General features: G+C 44.6%; 1 protein-coding gene across 1 annotated transcript; it reads right to left on the bottom strand.

The window, feature by feature from the left end:
* Positions 1-448: 448 nt before the first annotated feature.
* Positions 449-8691, bottom strand: LOC128115089 (testis-specific protein TSX-like). The gene is given in 5 exon segments (XM_052745640.1): positions 449-664; positions 5266-5340; positions 6560-6603; positions 7295-7330; positions 8598-8691. Coding segments are annotated over 5 exon segments (423 nt in total). The 3' UTR covers positions 449-490.
* Between the last annotated feature and the right edge of the window lie 7946 nt (positions 8692-16637).

Genomic DNA, 16637 nt, shown 5'->3' with positions numbered 1-16637 from the left:
AACAGTACTAAGAGAACAGAGCATGAAAGCTCTTCTCTACGACACTGCCTTAGTAGAAACAGACTTGTGGGCTCCTTTACCCTTTGAACTCTCTGATTTATTACAAATATGACAGCCATGTTCACAAAAGCAAAATCCTAAATAATTTAATATCAAAATCATCTGTGAGCTGGGCGGTGGTGGCGCACGCCTTTAATCCCAGCACTCGGGAGGCAGAGGCAGGCGGATGGATCTCTGTGAGTTCGAGGCCAGCCTGGGCTACAGAGTGAGTTCCAGGAAAAGGCGCAAAGCTACACAGAGAAACTCTGTCTGGAAAAACCAAAAAAACAAACAAAAAATCATCTGTGAGAAAAGTACACATAAAACAGAGGAAGTGGAAACAATGTCCTCCATAAAAGCAGCAACAACAGCATAGTGCAACTGGGGGACAGTTGTCACTACAGACTTAGCGCCTTCCTGCATTTCTTTTCAGCAGGTACAAAGGACAAGGCTAAGAACAGTTAATGGAGAGGCATCCTCCCTGTATGATCCACAACCCAAGGACACATAAGATTACATACATATACATGGAGGGGTTTGTTTTTATGTCGCCAATGATAACTTGCACGTTATCGTCAGCATCGCTGTCACTGTGGCTGGTTTCATCATCTTCTTCAATACATCCCTATGGAGTGATAAAGACACACAGGAAAGTCAAAATGAAGTAGACGGAACTTGGGACCATCAAAGCAGGACTTCTGTCTTAATGTTAACCCTACGGTTGATAGTCTTTTTTTTTTTAATATTTTTTTTTATTTTTATTTTATGTGCATTGGTGTTTTGTCTGCGTGTATGTCTGTGTGAGGGTCCTCTGGAACTGGAGTTACAGACAGTTGTGAGCTGCCATGTGGATGCTGGGAATTGAACCCGGGTCCTCTGGAAGAGCAGCCAGTGCTCTTAACTGCTGAGACATCTCTCTAGCCCCCAATGGTTGATAGTCTTAAGTGATGAAAACAAAGTCGGTACGAAGTTTAGTAAACCTTGTTCCTTATAACTTGACCACTGCCCCTCTCCCACATCAAGATCATTAGGTAGGTACCTTGATAACTTTTGAGAAAACGGGCCTTGGGTACAGTGTTCTTGTAAGGGTAGATTGCTCACATTAATGAAAGCACCAGATACCCTGACAAGATCTAAGTTGGTTCTAGAATATTTTAGTGCCTTGGTTGTTGACTATAATTCCCAATTTGCTTTTATTATGGCTGACATTTATTTTCTTTCTTTCAAAATCTCAAAAGAAAATCTGAATGTGGTGGTGCGTATCTGCAGTCCCAGCACTGGGGAGGTAGAGGCATGGCTGAAAGCTCAATGCCATCTTTTAATCCCACCACCACTAGGGAGGCAGAAGCAATTGGGTCTCTGTGAGTTCGAGACCACCCTGGTCTACCATAGTGAGTTCTGGGGCAGCCAGCGCTGCATAGCAAGGCTCTGTCAAAAAAAAAAATGAGAGAGAGATTATATCCATCTAGGCCACATTCACCTTAGCTTTCTAGGGCTATGGCCCTGGCTTCAGGGTAGGCATGCAGCAGCTACTTGAAAAGAATCATTACTTTGGTAATAAATCCTCAATATTCATGTATTCTATACTTACAAATTCACCTATTTATTAAAATTCAGTTGTAACACTTAAATCAATACTTTCAGTGCATTTTGGTTATTTCAGACATGCACAAAGAGGTGAAAAATTTGTCACCCGATGTGAATTTTCCTGGCTGAGGTTGAACCTTGGCCTTCTTGTTTCAGCTCTCATACTTTAAGCACATATCCTCTGCATTGTCCACTTAATACCACAATTTTCACATTTATGTTCCTTTTGCTGGTAGCCCCTACCCTCTGGCATAGTGCTAAAACTCTATGCAGCATGTCTAAGCACACAAGACTGTGCTGTGCTGTGTATTATGTTTAAATTTTAAAGTGTGTGTGTGTGTGTGTGTGTGTGTGTGTGTGTGTGTGTGTGTGTGTGAGAGAGAGAGAGAGAGAGAGAAAGAGATAGAGACAGAGACAGAGAGAGACAGAGACAGAGAGACAGAGAGACAGAGACAGAGAGACAGAGACAGAAGCACATGTGTGGAGGTCAGAAGACAACTTTCAAGAGTTGGTTTTCTCCCTATACCTTGTTTGGGACAGGATAGCTCTTGTTTCTGCCATGCTGAATACTTCAGGCTAGCAGGCCTACAAGCTTCTAGATAATCCTGTGTCTGTCTCCCATCTCACCATAGGAGTGCTGGGATTACAGATTGAAGGCACTTGTTTTGCTTGGTGTAGCCCTGACTGTCCTGGAACTCGATTTGTAGATCTGCTGGCCTTGAACTCACAGAGCTCTCAGCCTGCCTCAGCCTCCTGAGAGTGCTGGGATTAAAGGTATGCGACACCACATCCAGCTTCACATCTGGCTTAAAAAAAAAACTTTTTATGGGCTAAAAAACCTTTTCACAGAGCCACATTTTAGAAAATGATAATAAAAATACACAGTATTCCAAAACTGGCTGAACTATAGTAAGGTGTCATCTGCCCCTTCTGTGTACTGAACTTCATTAATAGCCAAGCCCAAACCTGCTACATGTGCAGTCACACTTTACAGCTTATTCATGTTCTGCTCTACCAAGGAAAATTCTTAGGCTACATACCAAAAAGAATGGATAACCATTCTTCTGTGTATGACTACTTTTTTAAAAAAATATTTATTTTTTATAGCTGGGCGGTGGTGGCACACAGACAGAGGCAGGCAGATCTCTGCGAGTTCGAGGCCAGCCTGGGCTACAGAGTGAGTTCCAGGACAGGCTCCAAAGCTATACAAAGAAACCCTGTCTCAAAAAACCAAAAAAAAATTTATTTATTTTTTAATCACACTCATGATATTCATTAATTACACTCATGATATTAATTACATTTGTGGTATTCACTGATCACATTCTCAGTATTCATTCAATAATTATATTTATGATATTCATTAATTACATCAATTGTATTGATTTATTACATTCACGATATTATATCCTGATACTACTGTCCATTGTGGGGTTTTTCCATCACACAAAACAGAGATGCTGTACTTAGGAAATCATTGCTCTATATTCCTTTCTTCTCCGTCTTGAGATAACATCTAATCTTTCTGGTGTATGACTACTTTTTTTTTTTTTTTTTTTTTTTGGTTTTTTTCGAGACAGGGTTTCTCTGTGTAGCTTTGCGCCTTTCCTGGAACTCACTTGGTAGTCCAGGCTGGCCTCGAACTCACAGAGATCCGCCTGGCTCTGCCTCCCGAGTGCTGGGATTAAAGGCGTGCGCCACCACCGCCCGGCATATGACTACTTTTATGCTAAACATATACCTACTTTTATTAAATTTCATATTTTAAAATTGGGCGAACTCAAAACTGGCAAGATTTTATTTTATTTTGGTCTTAGACATACCCCCTCACACTGAACATGCTAAAATCACATTTATATTACATGCTGAGGGACAGGGAGATGGCTTAGTGAGTAAAGGTGCTAGCCATGATAGCCTGGCAACCCGAGTTTGATCCTCAGAACCCATGAAAAAAAAAATTAAGATATACGGAGCCAGCGAGGTGGCTCAGTAGATTAAGGCACTTTCCATCAAGCCTGAGAAGCACAGGGTGGAAGGAGAGAACCGTCATCTTCAAGTTGCCCTCTGACAGCCACACAAATACCCAAATATACACAAACACACAGAGTAAAAATTAATAATAAATAATAAATAAATTTATTTATGAAGATTTATTTATATTTTTAATTATATGTGTGTATACATGAGTGACAGTGTCCTCAGAGGGCAGAGATAAGACCCCCCTGGAGTTGGGTGTTAGAAGAGGTTGTGAGCTATATAATGTGGGGGCTGGGAATCAAACTCAGGTCTTCTGGAATAGCAGTAAGAACTCTTAACCACTGAGCCAACTCTCTGCCCATATTGCATTCATATTAGAAAGTCCCACTTTAAAAATGTCCAAACAAATTGATATGCGTTTACAGAACTGGAATGGAAGGAGACTTTGAATCAAGTCAGGTGAAGGACTTGTGATGTGTAACATATCTTGGAGAAGATTTAGACCTACCGTGATAGTGGGAAGAAGGCTTGGGGCTGGAGAGATGGCCCAATGGTTAAGAATGCTTATGGTAGCCGGGCGGTGGTGGCACAGGCCTTTAATTCCAGCACTTGGAAGCAGAGGCAGGCGGATCTCTGTGAGTTCAAGGACAGCCTGGTCTACAGAGCGAGATCCAGCACAGGCACCAAAACTACACAGAGAAACCCTGTCTCGAACAAACCAAATTAATTAATTAATTAATTAAAAAAAATGCTTGTGGCTCTTCCGGAGGACCAGAGTTTGATGCCGGTACCCACATTAACTGGCTCATGACTACCTGTAACTCCAGCTCTAGGAGTAGCTAAGGCCCCAATGCCTTTGATGTCTATGGGTACCTGTACTCATGTGCATATATCTACACACACACATGCACAGAATTAAAAATAAAATAAATTTTTAAAAATTTGAAGGTCTATTCTGTGGAAGGAACATTAGATTTGTTAGTAATGGTTCAAAGGAGCTGAATTAGAATAAATGGTTTAAAAGTACAGCAAGACAGCTCCCTATGAAGCCTAAGTGGACAATTTGCTGTTGTAGAGCTACTCAAGGATCTCTGGGGCTTCCTTAGGAAGTACTTTATTCTCCATCAATAGAAAATCATGTAATCACATGCTACAATTCTACAAGCAATTCAAGCACAGTATGATTTACTAGATCAGATGATCTTCCCTGGGACCGAACTTGAAACAGTCTGTAGACACACGAACATATCTAGCACCTGGTTTTCAGAAGGGTAAATCACATGGGCATATTTGTTTTCTCCTATTCTTGCTTCTAAATACATCTCCACCAACAGGCAGGGAAAGAACAAGAAAAAGAGAATACTCTCTGAGTAGTTATTTGCTTATGCATCGATCCCTGTTTCAAAGCCCTAACAGGATTTATGAGAGAAAATATATTGACCAGATTTAACTGATGAGTTAAATACATTCACAGCGTGGTTCAGTTTTCAGTGGTCCTAACACCATATCTCTTCTTCTCTTCTAGTATGTTTAGAATCCAGCACACACACACACACACACACACACACACCACACACACACACACACACCCGCCACCACCATTTGATGTGTGTTTCAGGTTCTCACATCTTGGTGTGTTTAGGTTTTCCTTGTCCCACTTACAGCTTGGCAAGTGTCACTATCATCAGTACTGCTGATTTGGTTCTCTTGAAGAATATCTTGCAGGCGAAGGGATGACTTGGCGAGGCTAGAAAAAAGTATCATAATAGTCAACACACTGGAGAGTTTTTCACCTCAACACCAGATTGCATGCAGCTCAGAAACCCAAGCAGTAAAACTAAAGTACAATCTGGGGCTAAAACCAAATGATTGAATAACTGGGACCGACTTCAGAAAATGCATTGAACAGACTATTGAGACTGAAGGGTGTTATCCAGATCAACTTTTTCATCTTATGGATTACGAAACTGAAACAGTGAGGTGAATCTGTTTTGACTATACTTGTTTGTTCTCGTTTAACTGGCCCAAATATTGCTGCAGTTTTCATGGGCTCACTTGATAGATGTATTTTGCTCTCCACTTTGTTACCTTTTAAAAGCTTCAGTTTTGGATTTTTACCCAGTTCATTCTTGTTTTGGGTTCAGGTCACAACTATTAGCCTAAGTTTGATTCCCAATATTCCTAACAGAAACAGATTTGTTAGCGAGTTCCAGGAAAGGTGCAAAGCTACACAGAGAAACCCTGTCTCGAAAAACAAAACAAAAACAAAAAATAAATAAAACAAAAACAACAACAACAACAAAGAAACCGATTTGTTAGTGGTCCCTAGCTATCTGCACTATGTTGAGATTCTGACCCGAGAGCACCCGCACTGGAGACTGTGTGCTTCTCTAGGCAGTCCAGATCATGCTTCTGCCTGTGCTTCCACTCCCACACTCTGCTCCCATCATTAAATAAAGAGGCTCTGAGACTAAGCTACATCTAAACTGTTTTCTCCTGGAGTTTCTGGGAACTCAGTTATCAGTTCTCTGAGACACTGTATCTCATTCACTAGCCTGAACAACTGGAATGCACTTGGCCTTGGGAGAATCCCTACTGAAAACTGAGTACAAAAGAGAAATTGCTATCCACCATTGTTCGTAGAGGGCTTCAGAAAAGCATGAAAAATAAAAATCCAAAGAAAGCTTTTCAGTCTTATTTTGATAGTATTTTTCTTTAAAGACACAGCAAGGTACCCGTTTCAATCAGTGAGAAAACCAAAGACTCTTTTCTCTTGGAAAAAGAAAGTGTGGTAAATCCTCAGCTACTGCTCTAGAAGGTCCCATGGAAGTGTGCATTTATGTGCTGTTCATCAAATCATGTAACAAGGTAGTCTGGGTGTACTTCTTGTTCGCTTGAGTTGGAATCAACTGCCAATGCAAAGATAACAATGGTTAATGTGAATAGAATGTTGCACAGCTTACCCCAGGGATTCCTCCTCCTTCTTCTCAGTGTCATCATCTGTAATGAAAAATAAAATGTGAAAATGCACATGTAAGGCAAAGGGTGGTAGGAAGGGGAGGCAGTAGCTTGGAAGGCCTCCTGGGCTTGAACTGCTGGGGACAGGAGACCGTAACATGCGGAATGATATTGCCAAACCTAAACACAACTGAGATTTTATTAACATCCTACCAAATAGTTGGAGGAGAGGTAGTAACAGTCACCAGTTTTAGACCCTTTAAACTGCCAAGGGTATAAAAGGAGAACAAATATTTGTAAAAATTTGTCTTTCACTACTTTTTTAAGTGTTTTAAAATTTGCGTTCATATATACCAAGAAAAATATTTTCATTTATTCTTCCGACTCTGAGTAAACTTGCAAAAATCCTTTTACACCTAAGTTAATGTGTGTATTGAGCATATTTAGCACTTTAAGAAGCAAGTTAGTTTCTTGAAACAGGTGAAGAAAAATGAGCTGAAAAAGGAAGATGCTGAGCAGAAAAGGTACCTGAGTTCATCTGAAGGGTCTCTACCCCAAGAAGCACTTTTGTGAGAGCTAATAGCAACAAACCTGAGCTGCTGGAGCTCATTCCTATGAAAGCTTAACAGTTTGCTTTTAAAAAAAAATGCCTAGGCTGGCAAAACATAAAAAAACAAAACAACCAAAAATAGCAGGGTGGACTTAGGGGTGAACTTCAAGGTGGAATACTTGCCCAGTGCAGAGGGAGGCCTTGGCTTGATTCCCAACACTGTGAACGAAACAAGAATAAAAAGGCAAAATGAAGCCAGGTGGTGGTAGCTCGTACCTTTAATCCCAGCACTCGGGAGGCAGAGCCAGGCGGATCTCTGTGAGTTCCAGGGCAGCCTGGTCTACAGAGTGAGTTCCAGGACAGGCACCAAAACTACACAGAGAAACCCTGTCTCAAAAAATCAAAAAAAAAAAAAAAAAAAAAGGCAAAATGAGGATTAAAACATATATAGACCCAAATACAAATAAAATGCATATTTAATACATTAAAAGTCAAAGCACTTTGAAGATATCTCCTCCACATTTATCATTGCATGTTCTAGGAGATACAGAAGCAAGAGTATGTAGATTTTGTGGCAAGTGAGGCTGTTATGTCAGAAGGTTAAGCCGCCGCTTCATTGTTTTGTTTTGTTTTGTTTTGTTTTCCTTAGACAGTCTCACTGTATAGCCCTAGCTGGCCTGGAGCTCTCTATGTAGACCAGGCTAGCCTCAGACTCACAGAGCTCAGCCTGCCTCTATCTCCCATGTGCTGGGATTAAAAGTATACACCACCACATCCAGTTTACTTTGTCTTATTTGTTTGGCTTTGTTTTTGCCAATAGAGGGTTTCAGACAGCCCTGGCTGTCCTGAAACTTGCTCTGCAGACCAGGCTGGCCTCGAATTCAGAGATACATGCTTGCCTCTACCTCCCAAATGCTGGGATTAAAGGTGCCACCACTACTGCCCGACTCCAGCTCACTATATTAAGGTGAAAAAGTGAATCCAAAATATATGTTTAAATGCCTCAGTTTACAAGACTTCTGTTGTTGTTGAGTGGGTCCCTCAATTTGATTGGGGAGAACTACCAGATGCCCCAAATTCTAGGAGAAAGTAGAAAGGGGATGGATGATAACTACCAACTCACACTGGGACATTCTGGTCTCCAGTAACAATGCTCTTTTCCAACAGTGTCCAAAGGTAGTTCCACACGGGTTAGTATGTAACGCTGATTAGTTCATTCATAAAAGTTTGTGTTGTTCATCATTCTAGTTGCCTCCAGTTAAAGAGAATCCCTGATTTTGTTTGACAGTTTTAGAGAAAACTAAGGATCCTCGGATGACATTACTTAGAAATCGGGGCAGGCGGCATGAGAAACAAGAAAACCTGGTGAGATAGAAGATGTTTTCCCCTCTGCTCAGGGGGAATTTGAAAGAAACAGTGTCTCTGAATTCAGGCCCAGAAGGGTCACTTTCCACCTTTAGACAGTGATAAAAGAGTAGGTCTTTACCTTCGAAAAACCAGCGTTCTTCATCTTCAAATTCTGTGAACTCCATTGCGCTGCATTCTGCTTCAGATGCCTGGGGGGTCTGCTCCTCAGACATGGCTGTGGAATTAGGCTCCTGCGTTTGGGAAGAGGATACGGGGAGACCTGTTGGAGGAGCTGATACCCAAGTCTAGGTGGCTGCTATGAATGAAGGCCTGAGGATCTGGGCCAGAGCTTCAAGCTTTCATCATAGCCTCTGTTTGTGATGTTGTGGAGGGTGGGGCTTGGGTGGGGCCTGGGTAAGGAGGCCAGGGCCTGGGCCCAGGCCTAGGGGGCCAGGGACTGGGGCCAGAGAGCCCAGGGTGTTGGAAATAGGTAGAGCAAGAGTCCTAAAGGCCTACCCTCCATCAAGGTCTTAGAAAACACTGGCATCTAAGTTTTCCTTCAGTTAAGGTGGAAATATTAAGAAAACCTCTGTGATCTAGTTAGTATTAGGGTGAGGTGGTAGGTCCTATATGCCTCCTTTTACAGGATCAGGTATCAGAGCTTCCACCTTACCACCAACTTACCACCGTGGAGCTTGCCTTTCCCAATCTACCCTTACAGACGTTCTTTTTCGGCACTTGTAAAGAACAGGAGGATGGGTGAGGTTAGCAGGCAGTGGTGTTGGAAGGGTACCGTGGTTGGGTACCAGACCATAGGAGATGAGGCCCAGAGGCAAGGAAATAGGCTAGGGATCGGCAGGCAGTTTGTGGAGGTGTAGGATGAGAGAAGGTCACATGTCTGTGGTACCCCTTACCCCAATCCTCCGAGGGCATAGGAAAAAAATTGGCGTCTGGGTTCTCTCAGCTGGGGCAGAAACACTAAGAGAATATCTGGGACTTAGTTAGCTGGGGGACGGGGGCGGGGGCGAGGAGCGCGGAGGAGGAGGCACTCTTAACACTCTTCCTTTCACGTGTCAGATACTGAAACTCCCTACCTTACAAAGGCTACAGGACCACACTGTGAAATTGGACTCTCCTTATCAACCGCCGGGCACAGAATGTTAGTGTTCCCAGCAGTACTCCAGGGCCACAGAAGGTGGGGGTGGGTCTCGTGGGCAGTAGGCACGAGGAGGCTGGAATGAGCGTCATCCACAGGTGGGGGTGGGTCTCGTGGGCAGTGGGCAGTGGGCAAGAGGCTGGAATGAGCGTCGTAATGGGTAGGGCTGGTGTCAGGAGCTGCGGGGTTGTGTGGGGCAGGGGGTAAGATAATGGTGGTGATGGGTGGAGAGGTGGGTCGGGAACTAGAGAATACCACACTTTGGTAGGACCTACCCCTAAAGGTGCTTCCTCATTACAGGGCTTAGAACACACTTGCTGCTAGGTTTTCCCTCAGCTCGCCTGGAAGCAGCAAGAAAATGTCTGATCTTGTTAATGCTTGGAGATGGGCTGTCCTATGTTCTTCTTTTTAGTGAATCAAATATTGAACCCCCTACCTTACAAAGCCAGCAAGACCTCACCGCAGAATTTGACTCGATTTTCCAGCTAATCTGCACTGCTCCTCTGATGCCCAAGCAATCCTTTCAGAGGTCTGAAAGTGGTGGGGATGAAAGACAGGGTGCGGTGCGGTGGTGCGAGGTGGCGCCAGGTCTGGGGGACCGGAAGGTGAGATGGTGTGCTGGAGGGGGTAGTGTGATGTAAGATGAGATTGTTACACCTTTGTAGCAGGCTAAAGGCTCATCCCTGTCCTTTGAGGGATGATGCTAGAAAACACCAGCACATAGATTTTCCTTCAGCTACTCTAGAAGCACTAAAAACGTCTGCACTCTAGGTTAATACTTTCTTGAGACAAAGTCTCAGTATGTTGTCCCACCTGATCTGGAACTTGCTATGTAGATCAGGCTGGCCCCAAACTCACAGAGATCCATCCTCCCACCTTTGACCTCTGCGAGTATTGTCATTAAAGGACTGCGCTACCACACTACATTCTAGTTACTATTTTGTGAGGGTCAGTTGCTCCTCAGCTTTTCCTTGTATTGGGTCAGTTAGTGGAAAGTCTTACTTGGTAAAGGTGGCCAGACCTCACTGTAGAGTATGACTCTCCTTCCCAGAGACCTGTGCAGACCTTTAGATTTCCCAGCAGGAATTGTGGAGCCCAGAAGGTGGACTCATGGTCATCTGGCTTCAGGGAGTCAGGTGCAGGGGAGGTTAGGCGTTTCGGGAGAGAGAATGTCACATCTCCATGGTATCCTAAAGTCTCATCCACACTGGAATGCCTAGAAAATACTGGTTCCTAGATTCTCACCCAGCTGGCATGGATGCACAAAGCAAATGCCAGATCTAGTTACTATTTGAGAGAAGAGGGACTGGTCCTATACTCTTTCTTCACTGGGTTAGGTACTAGTTTTTACCTTATGAAAGCACTAAGACTTCATTGGGGAGCTTGACTTTCTGTCCAAACCTATAGCTCAGACCATTATTTTCCTGTGAAAATAAAAAACAGAAGGTGGGGTGGGGGTAAGGGTGAGGAGTCAATTGTGTGTGATGAGGCCAACTGGGGAATACACGGCTAGAGAATGTCAGCTCTCTGAAGTATCCTAAAGGCTCACATTCCCTGGAGGACCCAGAGAAACCTGGTGCGTATTCTCCCTCAACTAGATTGGAAGTGCTAAGGAAACATGACCTATTTTCCTTTGGTTGGTTGTGTGTGTAGGTTTGCTTCTGTAGTCCTTCTGCCAAACCAAAGCAAATGTGACCACCTAACCCAACCTTAACTTATCCTAACATTTGATTTTGAAGTAGTGCTTGAAGAACACAGAAAGTGGGATAGGGGTGGGGTAGAGGGAGACAGGAGGATGTAGTTGGGGGTAGGTAGCATGGGGGTTTGGGGGTGATAAGAATAGAAAAAGTCAGGCCGGGCGGTGGTGGCGGCGCACGCCTTTAATCCCAGCACTCGGGAGGCAGAGCCAGGTGGATCTCTGTGAGTTCGAGGCCAGCCTGGTCTCCAAAGCGAGTCCCAGGACAGGCGCAAAGCTACACAGAGAAACCCTGTCTCGAAAAACCAAAAAAAAAAAAAAAAAAAAAAAAAAAAAAAGAATAGAAAAAGTCACATCTCTGTTGTTGATGGTTGGAGAGCCTAGAAAATGCTGGTGCCTCAGTTCTCTCTCAGCTAGGTTGGAACTGTGAAGAAAATGTCTGGGACCTTTTTTTTTTTTTTTCTTTTCAAGAGAGGGTTTCTCTGTGTAGCTCTGGCTGTCCTGGAACTCACTCTGTAGACCAGACTGGCCTTGAACTCACAGAGATCCACCTGCCTCTGCCTCCTGAGTGCTGGGATTAAAGGCGTGCACCACCACCTCCCAGCAACCTTCTTAATATTGGGGAGGGGGATGGGGTCAGATTGCCTCACTGTTTTTTTTTGTTTTGTTTTGTTTTCTAGAGACAGGGTTTCTCTGTGTAGTCCTGGCTGTCATGGAACTCACTCTGTAGACCAGGCTGGCCTCGAACTTACAGAGATCCACCCCCCTCTGCCTCCCAAGTGCTGCAATTAAAGGCTTGTGCCACCACCGCCCGGCCAGTTTACTGGGTTTAAAAACAGACCTCCACACCTTCTAAAAGTACCAGGACTTTACTCTTGACCCCAGCTTTCCTTCCTCATGGATCTGCACAGGCTGTTAGATTTTCGAGCACTACTCCTAGAGCACAGAAGGTGGGCAGCAGATGGGGTAGGTTGGAGGGGCAGGATGAGGATCAAGCGGGTGTGGGTGTGTGAGGGGTATGATGAGAGACCGTCACACCTCCATAGTACCCTAAAGGCCCATAGAATATCCTAATGCCCCACTGTCATTGGAAATCCTTAAAAATGCTGGTGCCTAGTCTCACCCCCCAGCTTGCATGAAAAGCTAAGAAAATGTCTGTGATCTAGTTTATGTATATCTATATGTACACATATACACACATATTGATACATATATACATACACAAACATATATATTCCTTGCTCTTCCTTTGACCTATTTATTACTGCCTCTGGCTCAGGTACTGGGCCCCCTTAAGTTCTAACAGTTAGAGATCTTACTGGCTCTTCCTCCCAACTGACAGATCACTCGATTTCCCAGTTAGTGCTTGCCAACCCTGGAAGGCTTGCTTTGCTCCCTTGGCCTTCTGGAGTACAGAATGTGTTCTTTCTGGCGTACAGAATGCGTTCTTTCTGGCATACAGAATGCGTTCTTTCTGGCATACAGAATGCGTTCTTTCTGGCATACAGAATGCGCTCTTAGTGACAGTTAAAAATCAAGAGGCATATGGAACTCATCCACATTAACCGCTTGCTTTCCAGGTCTCTCCCTGGGCAGACATTTCTGTAATCCTCCCTGATTCTAGTTTGCTTTCTGCTGATATAAAATACTAAACAAAAGCAACTTGGGGAGTGTCTTAGGCTTTCTACTGCTGTGATACAACACGGTGACTAAAAGAAACTTGAGGAGGAAGGGGTTTGTTTCAGCTTACAATTCTCGAATCACTATCCTTTACTAAGCGAAGTCAGAGTAGGACTTGAGGCAGGAACTGAAGCAGAAGCTCCGGAAGCTGCTTCCTGGCTTGCTCCCCAGGACTTGTCCAGCCTGCTTTGTTACTCAACCCAGGACCACCTGGCCAGGGGAAGCACAGCTTACAGTGGGCTGGAGCCTCCCCACATCAGTCATCAATCAGTAAAATGCCCCACAGACTTGCCTACAGGCAATCTGATGGAGGCCTCTTCTCAGTAGAGGTTCCTTCCCTCTTCCCAGATGGCCTGTGTCAAATTAAAAACTAGTCACATAGGAGATAAGGGTTTATTTCATCTGTTTAAGGTGTTTTCAAACTTCCCTCTGAAAACTCACACGCCAAGCCTTAATCTTTAGCATTTCTCTCTGCATTCTTCCAAGGTCCTACAGAAGAGCCCATTAAGCGATGCACACTCAACAGCTTTTCTAGCCCCAAGTTCCACAAATCCACCACAATCCTTCCCAAAACATGGGCAAGTCTGTCACAGCAATTGCTGTACTGGTACAAAATTCTGTTCTAGTTTGCTTCCGGTTGCTGTGGTAAGATGCTGACCAAAACTAACTTGGGGAGGAAAGGGTTTATTTCACCTTACAGCCTAGAGTCTATCATGAAGGGAAGCCAGGGCAGGAGCTCAAGGTGGGAGCCTGGAGACAGGAACTGAAGCGGAATCTACAGAGGAATGCTGCTTACTGGCTTGCTCCCCATGGCTTACCCAGCTTGCTTTTTTTGTTTTGTTTTGTATAACCCAGACCCCCTGCCCAGAGGTGACACATCCCAGTGGGCTGGGGACCTCCTACCTATCCAGAGATAGCATGCACCATTCACAGTGAGCTGGGTCCTCCCACATCAATCTTTTTTTTTTTTTTTTTAATTTATTTTGCAATACAATTCAGTTCTACATATCAGCCACGGATTCCCTTGTTCTCCCCCCTCCCGTCCCCCTCACATTCCCCCCAACCCCCCCCCCCCCCATTCCCATCTCCTCCAGGGCAAAGCCTTCCCCACAGACTGAGATCAACCTGGTAGACTCAGTCCAGGTAGGTCCAGTCCCCTCCTCCCAGGCCGAGCCAAGTGACCCTGCATAGGCCCCAGGTTTCAAACAGCCAACTCATGCAATGAGCACAGGACTCGGTCCCACTGCCTGGATGCCTCCCAAACAGATCAAGCCAATCAACTGTCTCACCCATTCGGAGGGCCTGATCCAGTTGGTGACCCCTCAGCCATTGGTTCATAGTTCATGTGTTTCCATTCATTTGGCTATTTGTCCCTGTGCTTTATCCAACCTTGGTCTCAACAATTCTCGCTCATATAAACCCTCCTCATTCTCGCTAATTGGACTCCCAGAGATCCACCCGGGGCCTAGTCATGGATCTCTGCATCCAGATCCCTCAGTAGTTGGATGAGGTTTCTAGCACAACAATTAGGGTGTTTGGCCATCCCATCACCAGAGTAGGTCAGTCTGGGCTGTCTCTCGACCATTGCCAGCAGTCTGTTGTGGGGTATCTTTGTGGATTTCTGTGGGCCTCTCTAGCACTTTGCTTCTTCCTATTCTCATGTGGTCTTCATTTACCATGGTCTCCTATTCCTTGTTCTCCCTCTCTGTTGTTGATCCAGCTGGGATCTCCCGCTTCCCCAAGCTCTCTTTCCCTCAACCCTCGCTCTTCACTACCCCCACTCATGTCCAGGCTGTTCATGTAGATCTCATTCCATTTCTCTGTCATTGGGCGATCCCTGTGTCCTTCTTGGGGTCCTGTTTTCCAGGTAGCCTCCCTGGTGATGTGAGTAGCAGACAAGTCATCCTTGTTTCATGTCTAGTATCCTGCTATGAGTGAGTACATACCATGTTTGTCTTTCTGAGTCTGGGTTACCTCACTCAGGATGATTTTTTCTAGATCCATCCATTTGTCTGCAAACCTCATGATGCCATTGTTTTTCTCTGCTGAGTAGTATTCCATTGTGTATATGTACCACATTTTGTTTATCCATTCTTCAGTTGAAGGGCATCTGGGTTGTTTCCATGTTCTGGCTATTACAAACAATGCTGATATGAACATAGCTGAACAAGTGCTCTTATGGTGTGGTTGAGCATTTCTTGGGTATATGCCCATTACGCCTGTCAGAATGGCTAAGATCAAAAACACTGAAGACACCTTATGCTGGAGAGGATGTGGAGCTAGGGGAACTCTCCTCCCACATCAATCTTAATCAAGAAAATGCACCAGAGATTTGCCTACAGGCCAATTTGATGGGGCGTTTTTCCTCAACTGAGGTTCCCCTTTACCAAATGACTCTAGTCTGTGTCAGGTTGACAGGAAGCTACCCAGTACATGCCCTCTCCTCAGTCTTTCTTGATACCTGAGTGCCATGCCATTCTCTCGACTGCTCCAGCAAAGCCTCTACTAATCCTGACAGTTTGGCCCTTCCCCCACATGGCCTCAGACAGCCGCTGTTTACTCAGGAAGGAAGCTTCCTGCCGCCATTCCCTTTAGTCTTTTGTTTTTTTATGGATATTTTTGTTTTGTTTTGTTTTTGTTGAGATGGGATTTCCTTGTGTATTCCTGGCTGGCTGGGAATTTGATGTGTAGACCAGGCTGGCCTTGAAATCACAGAGATCCACCTCCCACTTCTGTCTCCGGAGTGTAGGAATTAAAGGTGTACAACACCAATGTCTGGCGAGGGTTCTTTTTTTTTTTAAACTAGCCCAGCCTTTATGTGGAGAAGCACAACGGGCACTTAGCTTTTTCCAGGACACTGGCAGGTGTGAAGTGCAGCCAGCCTAAGTCCCCGAGATAGCTTGTGAAGGGGACACTCGCACAGCGGGGACTCCTTCCAGACCCTGGATTAGGCGCAAACCACACCCAACCACCTGTTTTTATAGAGAGATTCTTTATTAAGCAAGGAAGAAATGTTAAAGTGTCTGCTTTTTTTTTTTTAAGTGTTTGCTTTCTGACTCAGAAAAACAGCCTCAAATGACCTTGTAAGTGTCATTCTTGAGAAAAAGGAGAGGTCTGTGTTAGAATGGGCAGATAGGGGAGGAGGGAGAAGGGGAAGGGGGGAAGGGAAAGGGGCAGAGAGGAGACAGATGTGGTACATAGGCAAATGGCAGCTTGTAGTGGTAAAGGGGAATCCCTGTGTTAGGATGAGGTGTTTAATTTAATTGGCATGTTAATTAGGTGAGTCAAAGGGGCTTCTAGTTGCTGGACTTCAGTAGTCAGCCTCAGGAGGAGGAAGTAGCCAAATAAGGGAGTAGACCTTGAGGGTTAGCTTCAGGAATGTAATCTAACAGATTTTAGCAAGGCAGAGGGAATGGGGGAGAAGGGCAAGGCCTGCCAGAGCCACGTGCTCCAGTGGGCTGGTGTCCCTTCAGATTGTATGTGCTGTGGACGGAACATCTAGAGAAGTGGTACTGTGACTGTCTTGGGCTCCTGATCGTGTTCATTTTCTCCACCAATTAAAAACTAAAAAGCAGGAATAAAAACCCTTAGACAGAGCAGGCAGCAAGTTAACAAACTTTATGACATAAAAGTGAAATGCATACGCG

Source organism: Peromyscus californicus, unplaced genomic scaffold (genome assembly GCF_007827085.1).
Source record: "Peromyscus californicus insignis strain IS unplaced genomic scaffold, ASM782708v3 Scaffold_10__1_contigs__length_136768540, whole genome shotgun sequence".
NCBI lineage: Eukaryota > Metazoa > Chordata > Mammalia > Rodentia > Cricetidae > Peromyscus > Peromyscus californicus.
The sequence above is the reverse complement of the archived record's forward strand: the minus strand, read 5'-3'. Positions and strand labels throughout refer to the sequence as shown.